The 25,848-nt window shown below is 39.3% G+C and overlaps 3 protein-coding genes across 3 annotated transcripts in view; all 3 read right to left on the bottom strand.

The window, feature by feature from the left end:
- LOC111232050 (interleukin-12 receptor subunit beta-2-like) overlaps positions 1–5,804 on the bottom strand; it is a 32,162-nt gene extending 26,358 nt beyond the window's left edge. Inside the window, exons 1-8 of the mRNA XM_022759400.1 lie at positions 5,711–5,804; positions 5,284–5,415; positions 4,716–4,994; positions 3,826–3,949; positions 3,516–3,706; positions 3,020–3,162; positions 2,554–2,698; positions 367–446 (exon numbers count right to left, since the gene is read on the bottom strand). Of these exons, the coding sequence (XP_022615121.1) occupies positions 367–446; positions 2,554–2,698; positions 3,020–3,162; positions 3,516–3,706; positions 3,826–3,949; positions 4,716–4,994; positions 5,284–5,344 (1,023 nt within the window). The 5' untranslated portion in view covers positions 5,345–5,415; positions 5,711–5,804. The remainder of the gene's footprint in view (positions 1–366; positions 447–2,553; positions 2,699–3,019; positions 3,163–3,515; positions 3,707–3,825; positions 3,950–4,715; positions 4,995–5,283; positions 5,416–5,710) is intronic.
- Positions 5,805–7,790: 1,986 nt separating this feature from the next.
- Positions 7,791–18,967, bottom strand: LOC111231915 (interleukin-23 receptor-like). Its single transcript, XM_022759188.1, has 17 exons — positions 18,727–18,967; positions 18,527–18,641; positions 17,971–18,100; positions 17,608–17,783; positions 15,814–15,934; positions 15,541–15,707; positions 14,976–15,112; positions 14,678–14,891; positions 14,469–14,551; positions 13,645–13,846; positions 13,358–13,561; positions 12,937–13,035; positions 12,580–12,735; positions 9,889–10,029; positions 9,623–9,710; positions 9,044–9,134; positions 7,791–8,613 (listed from the first exon to the last, which is right to left on the bottom strand). The coding sequence occupies exons 2-17, from the start codon at positions 18,588–18,590 to the stop codon at positions 7,972–7,974; spliced, it is 2,715 nt and encodes a 904-aa protein (XP_022614909.1). The 5' UTR covers positions 18,591–18,641; positions 18,727–18,967; the 3' UTR covers positions 7,791–7,971.
- A 972-nt stretch (positions 18,968–19,939) lies between these two features.
- Positions 19,940–25,283, bottom strand: LOC111232055 (cytochrome P450 2J6-like). The gene is made up of 9 exons (XM_022759405.1): positions 24,981–25,283; positions 23,519–23,681; positions 23,207–23,356; positions 22,934–23,094; positions 21,896–22,072; positions 21,663–21,801; positions 21,243–21,430; positions 20,911–21,052; positions 19,940–20,617 (listed from the first exon to the last, which is right to left on the bottom strand). The coding sequence occupies exons 1-9, from the start codon at positions 25,179–25,181 to the stop codon at positions 20,442–20,444; spliced, it is 1,497 nt and encodes a 498-aa protein (XP_022615126.1). The 5' UTR covers positions 25,182–25,283; the 3' UTR covers positions 19,940–20,441.
- Positions 25,284–25,848: the final 565 nt, after the last annotated feature.

Genomic DNA, 25,848 nt, shown 5'->3' with positions numbered 1-25,848 from the left:
AACAGTGGACATTTTTTTGGTGACATTACGTACCACTGTGATATTCTCACGACGTGAGCCTTCAGATGGCCCCAGCCCTTTCAGTCAATCAGATGCTAGCATGCCTAAATCGGTTGTATTGGAGACGTAGCCTCTTGGAGGGCACATTGGAATGATCTAATATGAGTGAACGAGTTTATATAATATTAAATATTGGTACGGAGAATTCTGTCCTCCCAAAATATTGGTAGGGTCACATTCCTACCATCCATATGTAATCCTACGCCCTTGGTCACTCACTATCATTCAGCAATTCAAACTGATGAAAAGCAGTTACTCAGAAAAAAAAATTAAGAGGACTTTATTTTAACAAGATTCAAAACTTACCTTCCAGTAAACTGTCAGGGATTTAAAGTCAGATGCAGATGCAAATTCAGTGTACCACACATCCAACTCTTCTGCAGGAGCTAAAACAATAAAACATTCATTTGTCACTGCATCATAAAACTAAAATCATATGTAAGAATGTTTTTTGTGTTTGGCTTCACTGACTAGATTTGAGTGTTTTTTAATGAATTAGTGTATTAGCATCATGAGTACTGACATTTTGTTTCAAAGTTATTCCTTATCATTTGTATCAGTCTATGACGTAATGCTTTGAAATCCTTTTATAGTGACACACATCCACTCTGCAAGACTGTTAAAGTTTCCTATGTGAAATCAAGTCTGGCGGCAATGAGTAACAATTCCAAGAAACCTTGTAATTACTTCCTTTAAAGATTAAGAGTTGTTCTTGCTGTTTTTGTTTTTTTTTTGTGAAGAATAGTTACTTGAAAAAAAAAAAAAACATTTACTTCTAAGTAACTCCTGGTGTTTTCTGTGAATTGGCTCCTACTTTCATGTGTGCAACACCTGCTACAAAAAGCAAGGGTGAATTTCCTCTTCTGTAACACTGACCCAACACCAGCGACAGCAATGTACGTATGACATGTGATAACATGGTGGGGAAGAAAAGGTCACTCCACCCTGTAATTTGTGTACAGTATGTGGGAAGTTCAGAGCTTCGAGCTTCATTTTCTGCACTGCTGCATTAATCTGCCTATACAATAAGACAAGTGGTCCAAATGTAAATGTGGATAAACAACCACACTGGGGGTTTCGTAATCATACATTGGATATATTTACATTAATGCCAACTGTTTTCCAAAGCACACTGTGAGTTTTCAGATTGATTCATGATTCAAGTCATGATTTTTTTCAAATTACAACACAGATCGGCCTACTTGAAGTTAAATCCAAGTTACTTTAGAGTCATATGTTTCTCTGTTGGTGAGTTTAAGTGCAGTTGGGAAACTGAGACTTGAGTGTTAGCTACGCAAAGAAACTACAAATTTCACTTCACTATATTGTAATGACGTACATGTAAGATGATTATGCGTCTTTTGGGTGTGATGCTCCGTTAACATAGTTTGTGAATGCAAAAGTGTTTATAGCCAACCCTGAAATACAGGATATCAACGCTTTCTCTCTGGGGTTATCGGATTCTCACTTTAATACTACAAGTTTGGTTTTAATAATGTCAGAAGAAAAGGGGAAAATATGTTTTTAAAGGAAACAATTAATTGGTTTTGCAATTGTTATTCTTAATCATACACAAGTGGGGTCTGAAGGAGGTTAAAGTCCATTTCAACAAAACACAACAGTTGAGTAGTAAAATCAATACACACTCACAACTGCACTTCTATGAGAGGATGTTATGGCTTTCACAAGAAAAGGCAACAAATTATTTATTGTGACAGATAAGCTTCCTGAATCGTGTTTCACATCTCTACATTGACTTTCATACCGTCTTGTCATGAAACCAGCAGCTGTTTAATCACCTGTGTGGATGCGAAATTTTTACTTTTACTTTAGTGACTTAAATTCAACCATCAGACAGAATATGCTGACCTAGAAAATGAAGATGACTGACAAACAGGTGTAATTCATCTTTTACATCATTTACTGAATACTTCAATAAAAAAAAACTGTGTTTACTCTGACCTCTACTCCTGCTGCTGCTGCTGCTGCTGCTTTCATAGCTTACATTTCTATATATCTTCGCACCATCAGTAGGCTATAACATATATCCTGTGATATTTCCCATGAACCACTACTGTCTTCTTTACCACTTCACTTTTTTTCACTCTGGCCCAGTGTCAACTCAAGAGACTCCACTGCAGTTTACTGAACACATTTCATTAAATATTTTCATTGTATGAAATTTCGTTTTATCACTAATGGTTTTGCTCTCAAACCACAACCCACTGAGGCATGTCTCAGTGGCTTATAAATATTCTGCAGACAAACAGACGTGAGCTAATAACTTCCTCAGAAAACACAAGTGAAAGGAAACAAATTCATTGATAGCTTACATAGATTAAGACCGACAGAGATACTGTAAATACTCCATTCAGATCTGTTAGTCTTCAGACGGAAGCAGTAGTGCTTCCTTTCAGTAAAGTGCAGGAATACACACAGTAAGGCTCTTTTGAACACTCATCAGGAGCTGCAGGTTAGTAGTCAGTTACTCACCCTCCTCTTCAGTCAAGCAGGAAACGTTTACACTCCACTGACTCCACAAGCCGGTGCTAAATTTGGATCGGGCTCTGAAATAGTACAACCTGTAGGGCTCGAGAGACGAGATGGACCGGTTCTGAACTGTACTGGTCTGCACACCCTGAGAGTAAAAAAAACAAAACATTTATTTTTATTCATTTATTTTTTTCATTGACATAAACTTACTCATCCATCCCAAAGTGACATTTACCATCATCATGTAAGGGCATCAGATAGAGGATTAAAGGTCAAATTAAAGCTTTTTATTGACACTTCATCAGCCTCACACTCATATCTACCTTTTAATTTGAATCAACAGTAGACTCATGAGGTCAAATCATGCAGTGTATGCCTTCAAAGGTTTTAAGTAACCCTCTGCTATATCCATTGCAACTAAATGTTCCCAGGATCTGGACCAATCTAAAGCGTTAAGAGGCCTTACTTGGTCTGGATAAGATGTCCATGTCTGCTCTGCTGATTTGTACTGGATCTCCAGTTGTTGAGTGATCACAGACTGCTTCACTTCGATGATGCACTCCCGGGAAGAGCACTGGGGTTGGCCAAGAACAGGAGTCGATGGCATCGCTGCTCACATCAACACAGCCACCACAGAGGTTAAAACAAAACTCTTGAGCAACTTTCACAAGATGAGCACACAAGGCCAGTTTTTGGTGTTTTCTTTACAACAAAAGAAAGATAAGATTCCAACGCATCATTGCATCAGTTGAAAGGATGATGGACGGAGATTATCAACAATCATAAACTTTAGTTAAGCTTTGTGGCTGTTGATAAAGAAAGACATACTTCACTGTGAAGCCGGTCTGAAGTTCCACTATCATTTCATGCCTTACAAACACCTTGAAACTGTCATTACATGTGTGAAAGTAGCAGCTCACAAACTGAAGTCCCCAGAGCTCAGCAATTTATGTGGGTCTCACCAATGTCTCTGAGAGTGTAGTTGATGGTGGAGGACACTGCAGAGCCCAGTGAATTTTCAGCTTGGACCCACACAGAGATGAGCTGGACAGATCTGGACACAGTGAAATTAACTGACGATACATCAGTTCCCTTGCTGGAGACATTGTGCACATCTGGTCCATCAGTGTGATTTCTTGGTACAGTTCTCACCCTGAAACACACAAGGCCAAGTTTCATTTGACAGCATAAGATCGTTTGAAACTGCACTGTGGGATTTTTTTTTTTTTGGAGACAGATTTCGGTCAAGTTTCCTTTCTTTTTCAAACTCACCTCAGCACTGAGCTGTCTCTGAGATAAGTATCCCGTCCTCTGTTCCAAGTGCAGAACATAACTCCACTTTTATCATTTATGACCCTGTAGTTGCATGAAATGTTTTTAGGGCGATCTGGTGGGTCTGAAGGACAAAGCAGACAAAGAGAAATTGAATTGAATGCGTCAAAGTGCAGCAGTAAAATGCTTGAAAACGACTTCACATTGCAACATATTAGCAATATCCAATTAGTAAGTATTACTATCAGTCATTATTGATGACAGTCAGAAAAATTAATGAATAAAATGCAGAAATTTGGTAATGTCGTCAATTACACTGGTTGAGCAGGTTACATCTTTTTAAGGTTTTCTAGTGTCATCCTGGAACAAGAGTTTGTATTGGTAATATTTTGTACATGTCCCAAGACTGCACATATCATATGTGTCGAAAAACAAGCCTGTTTTTACTCCCAAATTAGAAATGGCTCTGTGGTATGACACTTAGCTGCGGCCAGCCTTCAACATGTGAACAGCGTGTACTTTAAATAAAGAAAAGAAAGCAGAAGCAGCTCTGCCAACTTTTTTTCAGTTTTTTTTTACACCTCCTGTAGTTTGAAAAGTTAGTCAAGGTTTGAAATGAAACACCATGCACTGGAAAACATCCTGCAAGATTTCTGTATCTATTCACATGAATTTTACATGAGCGTATTATGTAAATTAAATGATCTCTTCACAGTTAAAGCTGTTGGCTCATGTTGAACTTACATGATGGGTGTGGTATATGGTAACTCATCCATTAAAAGCTTGGACAATTGAAATAGAGAAGTGTTTAATCTGTGCATAAATAAACTTTGCAGTGGGATAAAGGTTTCAGAGAAGAAGGCCTTATCCCTTCTGTACTTCATACTCACATCCAGCTTTGATATCCAGTCCACAGGGGTCCGGTGCAGGACAGTTACACTGTCTCAGGGTACAGTCACAGTTACAGCTGTAGGTTCTGTTCTTTGTTATGTTCACCACATTAAAATATATGGTTGTAGAATTTAGTTCTTTGTGGTTCTGTAGTGTGGGTGGGTGGTCACTGAACATGGATCCCTTGCACTTGCAGTTAAAGGTGCAGTAAACCCTAAAACTGGAGTCTCGCTGCACCAAAGGTCCAGCACTGGACCAGATGGAGCAGGATTTCTCCCCTAAAGAAAGAAAGAATGACTTAGGCTATAAAGGCTGAAGTCAGATGTTCACCATGTCTTATATCCAATGGGTTAGTTATCTGAATGCAACAGATTATTAATTGTTTATTTGGTGGCTTTGGAGCAGATGAGGAAGTGTGAACCTGCACACTTGTCTAATACAAAAAGTTTTTAATAAGCACATTTTTACAATAATATTTGATCTAACTTTCATTCAAAAAATACAAATGTAATTTACATGCCGAGAGAGGTGTTAGAAGTGTGTATCCACACAGTAGTCTGAGCTTACCTATGCAAAGCTGCACCGCCAGCAATGTAACGGCAGTGAGGATGGACCATGTTTGGGACATTGTCGCTACGAGTCATCAGTAACCGTCTCCTTATATGACTCTTACATTGTAGCAGGAGCTGCTAATTTAATCTTAAAATAAGCACAAGTATACACATGCAGTAGGTCAGTTATGTATTTGAAATAAGGCGATTTTGGAGATGCTTATTACTGATTCTCATAATGATGAAAAGTGTATGAACCGTCCCAGTTTCATACTCCTTACTTCAAGTGTTACAGTATCCCCGTATAGGCTATATGAAACAACTGATTCTAAGCACAGATACTTGGACAGATGTGGAGCTCCGGGCTCAAACTAAACCGCATCTGCGTTCAATCAATAACGATGGTGATGAAAACTGGGAAAATAAACCCTCAATGTACTCACCGATACATCACATCCCAGTATTAAATCCTTGTGAGTGATATGAAGCTCTATCCCTCATCGTAAGTCGCCCTGAACATCTTTATGTAGACAAGAGTCGTGCGTCCTGCTCATAGACTGTATGTAGAAAAGTCCTGCCTTTGGCAAAGTGGCAGCGGAGACTCCGTGTAGGCTCCGCCTCTGGTGTACTGTGAAACACTTTACTCACAAATGAAGTCACAGTTCATCAGTGAAGCCAGACACTCACTCGCACAGCTGACATATACATATATAGCCTGTATATAAAAGAAGGTTAGAATTTTCCAGTTCTTGGGTTTTAATTTTTTAAGCCGTATTTGTATTTTTAATTAAGTAAGAAGTCTACTGCAGCTTCTTAAAATCAGTCCCCATGCAGGTTCAGGCCTCTCTTGAATCCCATTTAGAGGAGGATGAGAGGACTGAATCCAACATGATGAGGTAACTCTTCAGACAGATGTGTAAATAATGCAGCTGTCAAACACAACTCCTCAGATTAACTTTGATCATCACATTTTCCACACAGAAAAAGGTCTCTCACTCTGTCAGTCGTATCCACATGTGGTGCATTGGGGGACTTTCCCCTGTAGCTGCACCACAGTTCACCTTTACATGCACAAGTACAACAACGCAAGGCTCAATATTACCCTATTTAGAATAAAAATAATAACTGCACTGTTACACAAAAACATTAGCAAGGTGATTATTGTCAATGAGGCTCCCAGAGATGTTGTGACAGTCTCAGTGTGTCGACATGGGAGAGACCCTCCTGAAATTTTGATTGCGAAGGAGGAAGTGAGACAACTCTCAGGAAGCCCTGATAAACGGTGTTTAAGTGCAGGTGGTGCATGTGTGAGCAGAACTTACGGTTCAGGTGCAGATTACTATAACCTTACACAGAGTCATGATCTACGGAAGGGAAAGCACCAACTGACTTTTATACTGGTGTGTTTTGGAATAATTTCACACTTGGCATCACACAACTGTCTCAAAACAGAATGGCTAACTTTAGAGACAAACAGAGGTCACACCCTTGTATTGAAATACAAGGAACTCTCTCAGCAGTTGATACAGGACCATTATTTTGACTTGGCATGTGCATGATAATGGGTTGTACTAACTTCTTTAGGTTGATCAACAAGCTATAACTATGACTTTCTACATGGTTAATAAACAATTTATTCATTATAAAAATCCATTAGACTGGTTTATAACCTTCCCTTATATGAAACTAGATTTTATTTAAAACTGTAGGCCTTCATCCTTTCATCAATAATGTAGCAATTTTGGTCCAGATCCTTTATAGCTGTATTTCAGAAGTGTATGAACTCTCTATTAGAGAGGTTCCTTTATGTATTAAAGAGCTTATTCACAAGACTTTAATTGCTAAAATCAGCATGTCAGCATGCTTACAGGGACAATGCTAACATGCAAATGTAATGTTTACTATGTTCACCATATTAGTTTAGCATGCTAACACGCTAACCTTTGATCATTTGCACTAAACACAGGTATTATCAGGTATTTGATCATAAACCAAAGTATTGGACAAATTCATGTTTTGACCTGATGATGGTGCTAAAGTGAAAGTCAGAGGATCACCAAAATTATCATTAAATATGGTAATTATCATTACCATACATCAAATTTATCCTGGGGAGGGACATGAACATTTGTATCACATTGCATTGCAACCCATCCAACACATTTTATTTAAAACCACAAAGGTCAATTTCGTGGTGGGGCTAGAGGAAAAGTCAGGGGATCACCAGAATCATTTTGGTACATTGTCAGGGAACCATGAATGTCTGTACAACCAGTCAGACCTATCATCACTGACATCCATAGAGCCATGCTGCTAAAATGGCTAAAAAGACTTAGGAAGTCCATCTGCAAGTAGATGTGCATGAGCCACAGGTTTTTTTTTTCACAACCCAGCAAACTCAATGTTGTCTTTATGAATGCTTATTACTGAAGCATCGATGAATCATTTATTTAACATTATTATTTATTATAAAACCTTTAGTTAAGTATGCATTTAGAAAAGATGGTGCCAACATAACTACAGTGAGGAATTGGTACACATTTATTAGAATGTCCTTCAATCAAACTCGATCTATACATTTTTGCCCTTTATTAACTTGGTTTTTAACAGTATACAGTAGGTGAAGTGGTGCTTGAGTAATGCTCTCTTGAAAGTCAGTTTAGTAGTGCAGATTGTCCTGTTTGTGTCATTCCCATCATCGCAGCTACCTCTGTGTGTCGCAGAGTGGAGTGCTGCTGACAGCAGTTACCTGAGGGAAGTAACCACCAATCAGAGTTGTTTCAATGGTAAACTGAGACAAACAAATGTCGGCCATGTCAGGAGTCATTATATCACTCTGTTCTAACTCCAAAGAGGGAGAGTCAGTCCCCCTCTTCTCCGCTAAGAAGCCTCTATTCAGGACACTTGTTTCAGGTGTTTTAGGCCACAAAAGGCCACCAACAGAGCTGAGAGTGGGTCCCAGGGGCGAATCAGAGAAATCCACCTCCACACTGGACAACAAGCCTCCCAGTAATCCACCAAATGCACTCGAACAAAAGTCCTCCTTCTCACTTGCTGGTATGTCCCTTTGCTCCTCTTCTGTCTCCTTCACCTCCTCTCCTTGTGGAGCCAATGTAGCAATCTGAGGTTTGTAGCTGACATGATCCAGCTGGCTGTCAACAAGCACTGTCCTGGTATCTGATGCTAATAAAGGTGTCTCTGCCATGGGTTGTCCTGATCCAGTCTGGGATACTTTGACATGGATGATGGGATACATGTCGTCCCTCTCCTCAGAGGAGATCAAACTAATGGGGCACAGCGGAGGGTCACTGTGGCTGGATGAGAAGGATAGTTCACTGTCGTCCTGCTGGAGACCAAAAAAACAACCACAAAAACAAAGCATAGTCAGACTTGATTGACTCACACAAAGTGATTAATACATAGACAATGTGTTGGACAAACATGCGTTGTCAAGTCTCTTGTTTTCACTTGCAGCTCATCACAAAGTTGTTGTCAACAAAACAAAGTAGCTGGATGCTGTCAAAGTGAAAGCAGAAACAACTGACATCACTTCCTATTGTTGCACAGAGCGGTAAACCTCAAGAACTATATACTATATTCTAAAATTTTATTTATGACATTTTGATAGTATATTCTTCTGCGCTTATTGCTGGTGTTGGTGCAGTTGTTGCATATGCTAGCTGTTGCTGTTTTGATTAATGTGGTGACAGTAAGTCACACAAAAAGGGAAGTATGAATGTCAAAACAGTTGGCCTCTTTAGCTCCACTATAATTACCTTCAGCAGTCTGATGGCATTACTATTTCCAGGTTTTGGTAGGTTTTCAACAAGCCAGGCAGGTCCCCAGGATATACATTTTTGTTTAATCCTGAGATGGAAAGACAGTTAGGTTTTTAGTATTCAAGCTTGATCATGGTGGTTCAGTATCAGGTGCAGTAAAGGTACATTTACAGAAAAAAAACAACACAGTCTTATTCTGCAACTGAGACAAAGCAAATATGTTTGTAATGTTATAATGAATAAATCACATCATCTCCACAGCTAACACCACCACATGGTTTAGGTTTCTGTTCATGTTAATTGTGTGGGTTCTTGCTTCATATGCTTATGTTGCGGTGTGGTGGGCTATTTCATGAAATCAGCCACAACTGTATCCATCTTGATTACTAGTAAAACAAAACCAATGCACATTGGAAACTGTTTGCAGGAGCCTGAGAAAAAAAGACAGTTATGGTTATCCTACCAGAATACTTTCACTATTATTAGATGATGTCTGTTGTGTGATGACTGTTATTTTCCATGAAACAATTATTAACATAAAACATTTATTAAAACAATATTGTTTAATACTAATACCTTTTCCTCACACAACTCCAGCACATCAGGTTGGCTATGATCGCTATGAAGAGGGCAAAGATGAAAACAATCACAATCACCAGGCCAACTAGAAGAGATGAGGAGGGAAGCACAAAACAGTTGAGTACACTAGTTGTCGTAGCGGTAAGAAAGCAAAGTTGTCTTTTCTTCTCATTTAAAGCTTCCTTTAGCTGAAAGGGTTGCACTGAAGACACGGGCTTACTAAGTTAGTGTTTGTGTTTTCATAGGGACGATAGGAGACTGACCTGCAGGAGCTGCAGGCTGAGAGGAGATCTGGATCCCCCACGGCCCTTCTCCTGCTGAGGTGGATGCAGTCAGCTGCAGAGCCAGAGCTCCTTCAGGACAGTCCAGCCACATCTCTCTGGGGCCGGAGCCAGGCAGCGTCACTGGAACGAAGCAAATGAGAGTCAGGATTTCTTTGAAGCAGCACAATTACTAGATATTTTACTTATTTCAACCTGCAATAACTGATTTTTTTTGGCCACTTGAGGGCAGCAGAAACAAGTTATGAATATAACGTTGACATATGATCATCAAGTTTATATGGTGAACTTGTTAAGAAACATTTGCTTATTTACATATCCAGCCATGAAAGAACAACATTACCATTCATTTCAAGTTGTGTTTCTCACCACCTAAGGAATGTAAGTCCAAGATTCACTCTCTTTTAGCTCTGACTTTGGTCTCCACCAGCTCCTGGGGGAAATATCAGGCTCTTTAGCTGCTAAATGCTCCACTGTGTTCACCAGCTAGTCTAACTAGTCTGTCCGCTGCTTGGCGTGAGACTAACAATGAACTGAAATTCGCTATTAAGCTCTGTAAAGCCAAGGGGAGTTGCAGAGCAATGACATAACTGTTTGTAGGTTCATCACTACAACTGACCTCTTTCTCTTTCGTCGTCATTTCATATATTGCTATTGTAAAAAATGATCAATTAATTTAATATAATTAATAAATGAATAGCTGCTTTAAGCTTTAACACATGCAGTTGTTCTTGACCTTGGAAATTACACAAACAATCTCAATCTGTTGGTGGAATTTGTGGTGAGATTGTTATTCCAACATCTGCTTTTGAAGTCAAAAATAAACTTTCAGTTATGGACTGAAATTTGAACATCTACAAATCCATGAAAATTGGAGGAACAAATCAAAAACACTGCAAAGACCCTGCAGATCTGCTGAGGGAGCTGCTGGGATGTGATTATAAACAGCTTCTTTGTGGTGAGATTGGTTTGTCAAATATGGATTCTGGAAAGTGTTCAGCTCTAAGATCTTATTTATGACCCCGGTTAATCTTGCTGTTTGCTAAAGAATTTACATTTTCAGAAGAGCCCAACAGTACATTGAGTTGAAAGGATCATTTTTATTTATTCTAGTTTCATGTCAGAATGTGGTTTTGACAGTGTGGTACTGCCACAGTTGCTATCACTAGACCAGACTGACTGAAATAACTTTAAGCCAGAGAGTGCAGATCTCCACTAAGGGCATTATAAAACAACATACACTAGGCTTCAGAGTAAAAAATTCAAATTGATAGTAAATGATTTGGATCTGTTACAAAATATAATGGGTTCTTCCCTGCCCCATGCCCCATCCCTCCACCAACTTTAGTGCAAATGGGTTTAGTACTTTTTGCATGATCCTGCTGACAATTAAACAGATATGGGTGAAAACATAACCTCCTCTGCAGAGGTAACAATGGTGTCCTGTATGCACATAACATGTCTTATTAGAGAGAGGAAAAGGTAAGTTCTCAGGTGCTTTTACGCTGACATTCCAGAAATAGTGTATGAGACAGGCTGGTTAGTAACAGTCTTTACAGTTGCATGTGTGCATATAGCCACATGGCTTCCTGTTCGTGGTCAAAGTCAGTTCTAGAAAACTCTATGATTCACTGACAACCAGTGTATGAAACATCAGTGTGTGTGAACAGATGTATTAACTTTGACACGTACATGTTCACACAGACAATCAGACAGGTTCGACAACAAACAGTTTAGATATAGGATAAGTAGAGATATCGATTTGGCTTTCTGAGACAAAACTAGCAAATGTTAATGTACAATGATGAATTTTCTTAATTAATACTGTAACTTTGAATGCTGTATTGTTTTTATTGTATATTGAACCTACCCCCCTCCGTTTGTGTGTTTCATTGAATAATTAACCACAAAAAATAAAACAATTACCCAGCACGCTCGAAATTCACCTCATTACTGGAAGTAAGAGCAGAAAAACCCTGCTGATGCACTGAAGCTTTGTGGGAGGGGAGTATCAATGAATTGCTGGTTTCACACTTTCCATTATCTAACAGTGGTTAGAGCTGAGACACAATCTATGCATACTACTGCATATATGATTTCCGCCATGAGTACATAGGCACAGGTGTGCCATAGCCTGACCAAAGTAAAGCACACACGTGAGCATAGGGTTAAATGAGCACTAAAGAGCTCTTGATGTACAAAGAACAGGAAATGACTCAAAGCCAAGGTGTATTTCCTTCAAACCTTCAGCTCAAATCAAAGGGTAATTTAGTTGTGAAAGGGCATGTTAAAATTCACAGATTATATAAAGCAGCTAAAGAGTTTTAATTTAAAGGTTAAATTCACCAAAATTACAAAAAAGCCTAGTTTCTCACTCATCCAAATGGTATGTATCCATGCAGATAGTTTTGTGGTTATTACAGGATAAATTACATTTTTTAAAATATAAATCTCTGAGGTTTCTGCTGCTCCCACAACAGAGTGGAGGTGAACAGAATTTTGTTCATGGTGCACACAGAAATTTAAGAATAAGGAAATAGAAAACTTTGGATTCAAAATAGCCTGTATCTCTGTTGGGATACAACTTAAGAATGAACTGTGAGAAATGTCTAACACAGAGTGCCACACAGTGTAAGACAAACAAACACAAAAGGACACAGTACACCTGCTCACCACGCCGTGCTGGGTTGCTGGAGTACAGCGTCTGGACATAGAGGGTGTAGTTTGTGATGAAGCCCCTCTGCTGGTCTACAGGCAGCTCATCCCACAGGATCAGGATCCGCCTGGCCTCATGGACTGGCACGGACATGTTGGGACCAGACTTTGGTTCTGAAAGAACAGGGAGAAAGAGAGAGGACGATGGGTGAAGACTCCACTGAGCGTGTGTCTGCTTTATATCATGTGCTGTCTTGAATCCCTATGCAAAAATCCGTCACATGATAAACTCAGTAGTTGAAAAATGTCCATCTTTACATTTAAAAGTGTGCTAGTAAACTGGTTTTGGGGACATGCTGAGTCTATGTGTCTTACTCTGTTCTTTGGAGTAGACCAGGCCGGATGATGGAGCACTGACACCTCTGGTGGTCACAGCATACACAGAGATATTGTACCTCACACCTGCAGTCAGACCTGAAAAAATACAGGAAAACTTAACTTTCAACTGTAAATATTCAAATATTTTCTTATGAGCTTCTGATTCAGTTTTATTAAGATTATCATACTAATTTTTTATCCTCATCAGGTATTGAAATGATGAAAGCACAAACTGGAGTAATTCACCAATTACCCACAAGAGGTCACTCCTTGATCTCAGTTGAAGCCCATGTGCCATGTTGTGGATAAAACATTTAGTGGCTTTTAATATGATTCGAGTTTTGTTTCACCCTGTCTGTGTGAGCAGGTTCTACGCTGTCATTGTGCCTGGTCATGGTGTTTCTGTGGTGTTCTGTACCTGTGATGGACATGTTGTTTTGGTTTTTGTCCAGCTGTTGCCACTGCAGCTGTGTCGCGGGAACACTTATCCACTCCACCACATAGCGCATCAGTTCTCCTCCAGTTGCAGCCCGGTGTTCGGGCCTCGGCCACAACCAGGAGACGAGCACAGCACTGCCACTAGCTGCAGGAGCCAACTCTCTCAGAACAGGTCCAGAAACACCTGAACAGAAAGTATTACACTTCACCGGGCTTTCTTTAGAATTTAAACTTTGAACTTTTTTTTAGTTTTGAATAATTGTGTACCTGAGTGTGTGAGTGGCAAATACGCTGGTGGAGATGACCCATATAAAGTGACAGCACTGACGGTAAGTGCCTGAACCTCTGCTGATACCTGAACCAAGCACTGGCTGGGTGTCGCAGGACAGGTCACTTCTCGTTTCTGATCATTAGCCAGAAAGATTTTGTATTGTTGCACCTTGCCACTGTGGTCCTCTGGAGGTGGAGGCTAGGGAGGAAGTCCATTCATCACATCAGGTTTACTTTTCTGAACATTAAAGGTAATTATAGGAATAGTTTGACTGTTATTCTACAGTCAATTTAATCTGTACAAAAAAAGTAAAAACAATAAGGTGTGATAGATAAAGTTGTTTTTACCATAAATACAACCTTTTGCAACCTCTTGACCTAACTCTTTGCAAGAAGGAGAATAAACATATTTCCCAAAATGTCAAGCTATTCCTTATATCAAAGAGCAGTGCAGGGTTTCTCTTTATAACCAAATGAATGTATCAGAATAAATTCATTCATTCATTCATTAGCCATGCCGCTTATCCTTGCAGGGTCACGTTGGGGCTGGAGCCAATCCCATTTGGCAAGGGCAGGTCACAGGTCTATCACAGGGATAACATATAGAAACAACCATACACACTTAACCTAACCTGCATGTCTTTGGATTGTGGGAGGAACCCGGAAGAGACCCACACAAGTACGAGGAAAACATGCAAACTCCTCACAGAGAGGGCAGCCGGCAGGTTCAAACCAATAACCTTCTTGCTGTGAGGTGACAGTGCTGCCTATCAGAATATCAACATAAAAGCCAGTGCTTATGAATCATTACCACACATTACCTTCCACAAGACAGTCAACATCCGCTGCCCATTTGGCTGGAGGCTGCTGAACATCCTCCACACATGCAACTGCTGAGATGGAGCTAAAGATAAGTTAAAGTACAAGACGTGCGTTGTTGCATGATTGACGACAGTCCCGCACATTATCACATTCAGCTGCATTTGTTACGTGGTAGATAAGAATTCTGAAGTTAAGGTGGCACGCTTGCCTTTTCCGGGGCTTCTTCCCATCACAGGTGGGCTCCATCTGCTGCAGAGTGACCTTTTGCTGGAGGTCGACCTGGGCATGGAGCTGGGCGTGCTGGCATGGGTCAGCCCTGATGCTGAGTTACATGTTCTCATCTGGAACTCATATTCAGTCAGAGGCCTCAAGTCGTCTGCTCTTATCAAACCATCACTGAGCTCTGCTCCCTCTCTCACTTCCTACAAAACATCGAGAGATTAGATCACCTACACACTGTCTGATAGAAGCTGATGCTGCAGATAGCCACAAAACTATCATCTTACCCAGGAACCATTACATGCGCGGAGCCGGATGTACGGTTTGAGGTGCACTGAGGATTCAGTGGTTTTCCACTGCAACACGGCTGCTATGGAGCTGTTCCCAAACTCTATCCTTGTAATATGAGGGGTCTCCGGTATCACTGCAATACAAAAGGACACAGAAGTAGCATTAGTGCACACAAGTGACAGTGACTGTGCAGTGAGTTTTCAGCATATCCAAATATACCAAAACAGTAGTCAGTAATTCAGTAATGACTCAAAAAGTCAAGGCTGATGAAGTGACATGAAACAGCGACATACTGTATGTAGGGCAGATGCAATAGGTTAACAATTCATTTCAAAGAGATATAACAAAAACAGAGTGAGAGAGTTTAGCTGATAGCCAGGCCAAATCAGTCACAAAGTGACGATAGAACAAATGTCTAAATGCAGCAGGTCAAAGGCTGACTCATTTCTTAAGAAAATACATGATAAGCCTGATGAAAAGATTTTCTCTTTAAAAGAAGTGTGTTTATGTAGATGTACGGTCATTCATAAAGATATGTGTTTAACGGAAGTGAGAGCTTACCAATATCCTTTACACGCACGATAAATGGATCAGACTGAGATGCTCCAAAGTGGTTGTAAGCAGTGACGAACAGCTGGTACTTAGTGTTTTCATCTAAAATTCCTTGTGGTATTGTCATTGCTTCAGCATCCTGGATCTGAGCTGAATGTATCTGGGTCCCATTTTCTCTGAAAATGTGTTTAAAAAAAGAAGCATATATTAAACTGTAGGAAGACAACAAGAAGCAGAAAGAAAACAACAACAGCTTCGTTTGACCTCAGAATAACACCATACCTGTTGACTGAAATGCTGTAGTTAGTAGAGAGGTGCGTTTCCTTTCCACGCTCCCATGAACAGTTTATAAAGTCTGACCTCGTTGTTTCACAGAAAATATTTTCAGGCTTATCTGGAGGGACTTCAAGAGAAAAAGATGGGAAACAAAAATAGAGAAATAATAAAAAGCAAACCATTGTTATTTTTTGTAAGCAGGCTGAGAAACACAAACTAATACAGTCTCTTTCCTGTGGCTTTTGGCACACTAGTCCTCCCGCGTTTTTTGGTTCCACATACTTACACTGTATGACAAATCGAAACATGCTGCTCATTGACAAAAAGTGTTTGATCACATTTCCCCAGAGAGAATAATAGGAGCTGTTCCACAAATGCTCAAATCAACTCTTTTTGAAGTCTTACAGTTTCTACTAATTTCAAAATAGAAACACCATTTAAATTTGAAATAGCTCACCACTATCAAATCAAGTTTTATGCTTTTTTAAGCCTTTTCTTACTGGATCTTAGTTAAACACATGTTCACTTATTTATTCTGCTATGTCAGAGAAGGCTAGAGTTTGACCTACAATCGTTTGAACGCTTCCTTTCCTTCTTTCAGAGGAAAAGGTTTTGACCAGCTGTGACTGGTGTTAACCAGATGTGAACCAGCAGTTAGTCTCACAGACACACAGCTGTGAGATACAGGCACATTTCTCTGTCCATTGTTGCCAGATTGGGAGCTTTTCTGTGTAGTTGAGAATTTTTTATTCAATTGGGCAGGAACATATATTTGTACTGGTTGTTATAATTGGATGCTATTTTTGGTGCCAGTTGTGAGTAGCGTGCTTGACACGCGATGAGAGATGATGTCAGCGTCACACACACAGTAAAAACATGGGGAAATTTCCACTTCAATGGTTAATATATCATACAAATATCAGATGTTTTTATCTATGAAATAAAAAAGGGCGACAGTAAAAGGTTCATGTATTTGTAATAGTTGTACTAAAATTAACTATAGTGATGGCCAACTGATAAAATTAAGCCACTCTTCAATTATTGATTTAACTGATAACTGATTCTCTTTTCACTTAATTCTTCACCCTCCTCACTTCACTTTTTACTCCCTTAATTTTTCCTTCTCACTCTTTTCCCGTTCCTGTCCAGTCTTTAACAATAAATATTACATCAATAAATGAAATACTTTGGTTAAGAAATTCTCATTGCTTGCCTCATTTTTGTATTTTATTGCTTAGAATAATAAATAATAACTTTTAGATACCTTCTTCTCTGTCAAATCTGGCAACACTGTCTCTGTCTCTACTCCACTGTGACTACAGAACTACCAGAAATAGTAGAAAAGTAGAGTGAAGCCATAATGCTGAATCACCCACACCACTTGGAAACAATATTATTTTTATTATTATTGTTGTTGTTATTGTTGTTGTTTTATTATTATTATTATTATTATTATAGATTATTATTAAAAACAAATTTGCAGCTACCTGGAACACCCAAGGAACAACTTAGAAAGCCCTAGCAACTGTCCTAAACACCTTAGCAATAACTTTCCGGATACTTAGCTACCACCCAACAACATTTTAATAACCATGATAACACACTTAAGCCACTATTCTTTTTTACCATCTGCAGTATCGGGTCCCTAGCAATGAGATGTTAACTTAAATTTTAAATGTGTATGTAAGTTTCTGTTTGTTCGTAATTCTGTATTTTCGCATAAATTCCTTTTAGCAAGTAATGTAAGTAATCCATACAGCATTAATTCTATGTGACTGTACATCAGCCAAGTGTACATACGCCCACCATGTAGGTCCAGTCCATTCACAATAAAAGACAACTGATCCTTCTTCAGCTTGCAGACCACTTGAGATTGTGGCACCCAGACCCTGGGAAGATTAAACATCACCACGGTGCAGTTGAATTTCTTCTGAGCCTTGACAGCCTCACCGTTCAGCTCCAGGGATATTGTGGACCTGGAAGTCATACACATAACTGCATCTGAACAAAACTTTAGCTTTTTTTTTTTTGCTCAAGAGGAAGAACATTAAAGAGAGTAACACTGTTGAGATATCTGCATGAATTATATACATAAGCAAACAGAAAACATATTATATCGAATATTTGAAAATTATATTGGCTTGTATTTTCTACCACTCCTACCTCGGTTGACATTCTGTGGTGTGGCAGTACACTGTCAGGTTTGAACCCACGAGGAAGAGCGGGGCTGGCTCTACTGTCAGGTAGCCAAGTTCGTTGAAATGCTGGCAGCCAGCAGGGAGCAGCGGGCAACCTGTCCACAAAAGGAAGACAGAAAGTTTTCATAGAAGTAGTGTTATCCAAGGGTGACAAGTTATTTTTAGTTTTTAAAAAAGTATGATTAAAATTTGCTGGTGCATATGAATACTTGCTGCACAGTAAACTGTAAATCCCATCTATGCTGTCAGGGACGCGATTTTGCGACAAAAGGTACCTCCTCTCTTCCTAATTTTATTATCTAACTCTATTACTTGCTCTGCAATTAGGCATGCCAAGAAAGTTTTGAGACAAAAAATGCTATTGAACACTTTCGTCTCGTCGCTGTGGTCAGGGCTTTAAAAGCAGGGTGTAAAACCCCAACAGTTACCAAACTGTCATAAAGGGACTGAATCAGGGACTGAAGCGCACCAGAGAGAAACAGACAAATAGTTTTGATGTGGCTAGACAGATAAATACTCACGCTGGATGGAAAAATTGAAGAGAAGTATGAGTATGCATTCCCAAATTGTTGAGGGGAGATTCATCTCAGCTCATCTTTGTTAATCTCAAAGAACCCATTTAGGACGAGTCAGCACCTGTAACAGAAGTTATTCCTACTATTAATCACAAAATATTTCTTTCTAAAGAATCACTTACACTAAAGTGATCTTCAAAACTTACCTCAGCCATCTGCGTACAGGAGAAGGCTCTGTCTAACAATGAGGAGGAGACGCAGTGTTATGTTGAACTTCTCATTTTTTTCAAATGCAAATTTGTAGTTGATAAGACAAGCGGCTCCGGTAATAGCAGCCTCTATGATACACGTGCTGTGGAGGATACGTTTAGATAAGGGTTCTCTTATCAAGACACCGACTGACAAGGTTTTAGCTGTAGTCACATTTTCCGAAGGATTACTGGCTTCGTGAGACGCATCTGACTAAAGTCATCTCCGTTGTGCAAATGAAACATCTTTAAAAGAGGCCGGTGACCTAGTTTGGTGGTATTTTGGCAAAGACTTTGAACATTCAGACTTTGGTGTTCTACTTCAGATGTCTTGTTTTTCATCACCACAAACGTTCAGATGACTTGAAATGTCAGCTGCTCTCATTAAATGCGCTGCTGCTAGCACATCATGAAGTGATCGACCCAACCTGTAACATGTTGTGTGACATCAACGTATGCTCTGAAAAAGGATGCTGACCGTAACTTTTTTCTACTGGTGCTGACATTTCTTAGGGTTTCTTACAGTAATTCTACATGTGCTGATACAGTGAATGATAAAACAAAGGCCATCAATACATACACTGTTGATTCATCAAAAATCACAACAAAAGCATTAGAAATAATACACTCATATCTCTCAACTGATAATAAATATAAATGGTTTGTCCTATAAGTGGTTATCTTAAGGTTAATAAAACAAACTTACACTTTTAGCTTGAAAGAGGTCATGTCACATTAAAAGAAATCAGCCCATATCTCATTCTCACTGGGCTTCTTGCTTATATTCATCATCCCTCATTGTCAAGTGCAGTTATGTGGAAAGATTTGCACAGACTGAGGCCTTGTGAGGCTACTGTACTTCTTGTGATTTTCTTTTGCTTGTTATTTTCAATTTCTACCTCCAAAAGCTTTAGAGGGAAAACCCAGAAGTGAGAGTGTGTGTATGTTCATGTAAAGATAAAAGAGACCTCAAGCTGATGGTTTTGCTAAACTACTATGCCCTCATACAAAAAGTTAAAGGTTCAGGTCAAGAAAAACAGCTAAAGGTTTTATATGTGAAGTAGTAGAAGTTGGTGCTTTATGCATGAAGATATAGTAGTATATATATTATAGTATATAGTATCTATCTTTCTTTCTATCTAAGACAGCAAACATTGTGAAAGCCTTCAAATGCAGGTGTAATTGTTTATTGACGATTTCTGTTACACTAACTTCAAACATCACATAAACTGATTATCCGGTTTACTACAAACTAAATAAATTCCTTTACAACAACAGATATGGCACATTGTCAGGCTGATAAACAGCACCCAGCCTGGGGGCATGGTATTCTCTCACTGACTGTTTTTCTCACCTCCCAAACCACAGACTGAAACCACCATGTGAACATGTACAGGTCTGAATGAGATGCATGAAGTAAACATCAATCTTATTAATTTACACACATCAAGTTTTAGAAAGTTGGACAAATACAATGTGCAGTGGGAAAATAGCTCCTAGTGATAAAAAAAAATCTGAATGTTTTTAGGATTTTCTTTGCATATTTGAATACAGTAGTTTAATTCAATGCATAAAAGTTTATTGTAAAGGCTGACTGATTGAGAGGAAGAAAAGTAGCCTACTTCCACATTGTGTTTTACTCCAACTTGGTTCAGTTTGGGACAGTTAGTGGTTTATCGTGGTTTGGCACATAAACGATAAGGTTTGGGACAGTGAACGCCTCCCAGCCTGGACTCCAGAGTGGGCTGCTCTCCAGCAGGTGGCGAGAGGGTAAACCTCTGAAGGACGGAGGTAAAGAATAGGAATAACTCCATCCTGGCCAGCTGTTCCCCAAGACACACGCGCTTACCTGAGAATACACAATATATCAGATGAGTCGGACTCACAAAAGCTTCAAGGGATCCGCTTTCATCACATTATATTACTACAGCTCTGGAACAACCTAAGGATAAGATAGAGACACTCATCCCCTCCCAACTATCTTACCAAACAATTTAAGTAATGTTATGGCAAACAGTTACACAGTCAAACTATTGATAACAGGCAATGATGTGAACTGTTTTTTTTTTCCCATATTCCTTCGTAAAGCTTGATTTAAACAACATGTAACTGAGTTTTGGAGGGTTGTAACTGCTGACTGACCTGCTGAAAAGGGAAGGAAAGCCTCTCTCTTCCTAAATTTACCATCCTGGTCCAGAAAGTGTTGAGGGTTGAAGGAGTGTGGAGTTTCCCACATCGACTCATCATGTAAGACCGAGTGCAGTGTGGGTATGATTATGGTGCCCTGGAGAAATATATTAATCAAAAGCATTGACTGGCCTGAAAAATGTCAAAAAGGTGATGATTTTGGAGTGAGTGGCAAAAAAAGTAGGGCATTCAAAAACTATGCCAAAAAATATAATATATAATAGAAAACAAACAATAAGCCAAATGCCCACACAAAGCAGTTCTTTCTAAAAATGTCCATCATGTACCTTTGGAATTGTGTACTTGTCGAACGTGGTGTCCTTGTTTGCCATGTGGACCACATTAAGTGGGATGATGTTGCCCATTCTCTGGATCTCATGGATGACTGCATCAGTATAGGGCATGTTTTCTCTGTCAGTCACAGAGGGCTGTCTGGATGAACCAACCACAGCATCTATCTCAGCCTGGACTCTCTCTGCACACAGTGAAAACAGGAAACATTGTGAAACTGCACAAACAGAAGGGGAAATTATGTGCAAAACCTCCCTCCCTCCCATTTTCTCTTTCTCAGTCAGCACAGGCTTGACCTATGAGAGGGCCCTGATACTATGAAGTTATGTCAAGATGCATGCAAAGGATGCAGGCATGGGGAGGGACTCGCACACACGTACACACGCACGTGCACATACACACACACACACACACACCTTGTATGTGAGGATAGTAGATCATGTATAGAAGTCCCCACCGTAAAGTAGTAGTAGTAGTTTCAGTTCCAGCACCAAACAGGTCCAGGGTGCAAATACACAAATTTTTTAAATCAAAACCAGAATCTTTGTCTTCCTTCTATTAATGACAGAAAGAGACAGTAGTCAGTTGACATATTTCATTTGAAAATGCATTATGAACAAACATGGTACAGTCAAATAAAAACACTCACGTCTCCCATTTCTATGAGGAAGGAATCGATGTAATCTCGTGGTGAGGAGGGGTCAAGGTTTTCTCTGTGTTCCTTGATCTTGATTTCGATGAAGTCAATAATCTTCTGTAACAGAGTGAGTATCTTCTTGTGAGGTCCAGGCAGCCACTTCATGAGCCAGGGCATTGCGTTGTAAATCTACAGAGCAGGAGGACAGATACCAGCTCATCTGAGAATCAGGCAACAGTTCACCACTTGAGTACAGACAAAGATTTTCTAAACATCAGGCATTACCATTCATGGACAGTTGTATGTAGTTGTGGTCCACTTATCACCTCTGCCAAGGAGGTCATGTTTTCACCTGTGTGTGTGTTTATTTGTTGGAAGGATTATGCAAAAGTTATGGAAGTAATATGCACCAAACTTGGCGGAGGGATGGGGGATGGGCCGGAGAAGAACCAATTCAATTTTGAAGCAGATCTGGATGATTTACTATAATTTAAATTTTTTTCTCTGAGGTTCGGTGTATGTTGTTTGGCCTTGGCGAAGGTCTGATGGGTTTTGATGAATCCCACCACCTGCTGTCAGTAAACAAAATTACCTGTAAGCCCATGTCCAGGAGATTCTTCAGTGCTTTAGTGTGTTTGTTTGTTACACATAGTGGTGGAAAGTAACTAAGTACTGTACTACAGTGCAGTTATGGGGTATTTGTACTTGAGTATTTCAAACCAATTCTTCTTCTTCTACTCCGATATATATTTCAGAGGGAAATATTTTAGTCTTTACTCCACTACATTTATCTGATAGATGTACAGTGGAAACATGATACAGTGATCACATCTGTGCAGGTCAAACAGATCATTATGAGTGGATGATCATTATGACCATTTTTTTCACCCTTTTTCTTTATTTAGTTGTTATTTATTTAGTTTCATTTTAATTATGTTGTAATGGAATCTTTTTAAAATATTGTTGTTAAAATACACGATTCATTTTTTGGTCTCTGGCTGGATAAATTTTGATTTTAAAAAGGTTACTGTGTGCACTATCTTAGCTAACCTGTATCACCAAACTTTCCTGTAAGGACACTACATCACTGAAGTTCTGAAGAATAGACTTGTAGTGCTCGTCAGTGTACTCAAATCGATCCCCAAACACCAAGCAGCAGATGATGTTGGACACAGCATTGTTTATCAGTGGCAGGGCATTAAAGGGTTTTCCTGTAAAAGAGAGGAGATAGAAACATCAAATAAATATATACAGTACCAGCCAAAGCCATATATGTACACACACATATATATATATATATACAAAATAAGATTTGTTTAGTGCCTTGATGAACTGCGAAAGCCTCAGTGAGATATCGGCACTCCTGCTGGATGGATGGCTCCAGAGTTTTCTTGCCCAAACCAAAGTTTCTGAGAGTATGAAGAGCAAATCTCCTCTGCTGCTTCCATGGATTACCATTTGATAACACAAGACCTTTTGGAAAAACACAAAATAGCATTAAACCATATGTAACAGGACCTGAATGTAAATACCACAAATTAAATGTTAATACGCTTCACATGGTGTATGTCTGATACTTCTGGCCTCACTGATCATCAACTAGGAACTGTTTAAATAACCTGCAACGCAGACTACCTCTATTCCCAACTGAATCAGCAAACAGTGGTATGATGGGACGATCTGTGTAGTCCTCTCCTCTTTGGACCAGGGCTTCTCTCACAAGTTTATAGCCATTAATAACCACACACCGTCCACCAAAGATGCGAAGGCTGAAAACGTTTCCATATTTCTCTGCAAACTGAACACACCATGTTTAATCTCTGGATTTGCCATTGACAATAGTGACTCTAGGCTGTGTAAAAAAAAAAAAGCATTATTATTGCAAGTGTAAAGTTGTGAGTGCAGCTATTTGAATAATGCAGTCTCACAAATATTACACGTCTCATGAAAAGAGACCACGTTGCAAACATGACTGGGTGGCTAGGGAGTGACTCCACATGCAGTTCCTATTAAAGCCACTAGAGGCTGGTTAAAGAAAACTCAAACAACTGCAGACCTCATCTTTCATTCCTAATTGGTTTGCATCTTATTTTTTAAGTCTGGTGGTGACTGTTTCTTCAGTGAAATATTAAGGGTAATAGATGGCTGTGTTTGAGGGCAAATTTGTGGCTATCACCATGTTGAGTAAACAGACAGTGAGATGTAATTCTGACACATTTGATGATGAAGCATACAGTACGTGGCATCACTGAAGAGGAGGCACTCCAACCTAGGATAAGGTCCAGGTTATGACAAGGTATTGGACAAGAGCTTTTCTTCTCTCTCTTTGTTCCCTGTGCAACCTGGTGGCCCTTCTTACAGTATTTCTTACTATTCTTGCTTGTAAAATGTTTTCCACAAAATGTATTTGCCAATATTTGAGTTAGGGTTAAGGTAAAAAAAAAAAAAAAAGGCCATCTCCAGACATTCCCAAAGAGATTCAATTTAGTAAGAACATCAGTAAATATTTACATTTGAGAAGCTGGAACCAGAACATTTCTGGCTCAGAATGAGTTAAATGATTAACAAAGAGTTAAAATGGTTGCCAGTGAACTGTCCGTCAACATTTCATAACACTTGATGCAATGACTTGAGACTCTGGAGCTACCTAACCCCTTTGGCTCTACATCCAGTGCTAATGGTGCTATTTCACTTGATTACATAACACAGGGGATATTTGACTCTGTTTAAACTGGGCCAAACAGTTTGGTTGAGTTTTTACTTTTGAAGGCTAAGTCCATTTCTGCAGTCTTCTTGCACATAAGTTAATGGTTTCTTACATTTCCCAGGGGAACTTTCCTGAAACTAATTCATGGAGAAATGGAGTTTTCACTTTCTGGACTTTTCATTCACAGACATATTTATTTATTTATTTATTTGATTTTGAAATGAATATTACTAAATTAAAAAAAAAGTAATATTTATTTAAAAATGTAGAATGTGCAACGAAAAGCAATGGGTAGTGGGTACTTGATCCTAAGGATGTTTTGTTGTTTTCTCTTGTTTTTCCTGAGCCATTTGACTGAACGGCATTCGCACTGTATTTATAGAGACATACCTCTGTGAACTGCAGGTGAAGTCTGGTGGGATCAATGCGATGAAGATCACCAATCAAAGGCAGAGCCCACGGTCCAGGAGGAAAGTCTGACGGCACTCTGTTCTTCAAAACATCAGCCAACAGCAGGAAAACGCACAGAAATATCAAAATACTCCAGGCGTCTATCCACTCCAGGCCGAGTAACCCGTATATTGTCTCCATTCGTTGGCTTGTTTATACTAGCTTCCTTGTTTTATAGCAGTACATGTCACGACTGCACAGAGCTCAATCAAGTTTGTAACCACACTGGGACATTGTCTTAACTCCAGGAACCAGAGAGGTAACTGTGATAACAAGACAGTATTTCCGGCGTTTTGTTTTTTCAAAATAAAAGCGCGTGTGTGCCTGTTAGTGGCGGAGGAATAACTCAGATATTTACTTAAACATGCCACGGTGTAGAAATAACTCTGATACAAGTAAACGTCCTGCATTAAAATAATTACTTAAATAAAAGCACATTAGGCTATTACATTATAGTCAAAAAGTTCTCATTATGCAGAATGACCTTATCATACATGTTAGGCCTATTTGAAGAAGGCTATAGATGCATTAATGTGTAAGCATTAGGACTACTTTAATGTTGCAGTTGGTGAAGGTGGGGCTAACTCTAACTACTTTATTTGCTGCTGGGTGTCCTAAATGGTCTTCATTTCTCCAGAAGGCTGTTTAATGGTTAAGACTTTAATTTAGACATAAGGCTATACTTAGGGTTAGGTAATGGTAAAGGTAAGGGTTGTGCAATGTCATTGTCAATTACTGAATTATTTTATTGCTGCACACTTTGATACTGGGCCAAATGTGTCTGGCCGCTAAACCTATGTACACACAT

This window comes from Seriola dumerili, unplaced genomic scaffold (assembly GCF_002260705.1).
Source record: "Seriola dumerili isolate Sdu_G_001 unplaced genomic scaffold, Sdu_1.0 BDQW01000321.1, whole genome shotgun sequence".
NCBI classification, from domain to species: Eukaryota; Metazoa; Chordata; class Actinopteri; order Carangiformes; family Carangidae; genus Seriola; species Seriola dumerili.
This window is presented reverse-complemented; position numbering and strand designations above follow the sequence as displayed.

Bases quoted from the DNA above. Each gene is read 5' to 3' on its own strand.
- LOC111232055 (XM_022759405.1), bottom strand. From the start codon at position 25,181: ATGGAGACAATATACGGGTTACTCGGCCTGGAGTGGATAGACGCCTGG. The intron at 22,073-22,933 runs GTTAGCTAAGAT...CCTGCTCTGTAG, and splicing joins AGGAAAGTTTGGTGATACAG to ATTTACAACGCAATGCCCTG. The intron at 20,618-20,910 runs GTCAGTCAGCAG...GTGTATTCTCAG, and splicing joins TTTCCTTCCCTTTTCAGCAG to GTAAGCGCGTGTGTCTTGGG.
- LOC111231915 (XM_022759188.1), bottom strand. From the start codon at position 18,590: ATGAATCTCCCCTCAACAATTTGGGAATGCATACTCATACTTCTCTTC. The intron at 15,708-15,813 runs GTATGGTGTTAT...ACACATTTTCAG, and splicing joins TACAGCATTTCAGTCAACAG to AGAAAATGGGACCCAGATAC. The intron at 12,736-12,936 runs GTAAGACACATA...CTGTTCTTTCAG, and splicing joins GGTCTACTCCAAAGAACAGA to AACCAAAGTCTGGTCCCAAC.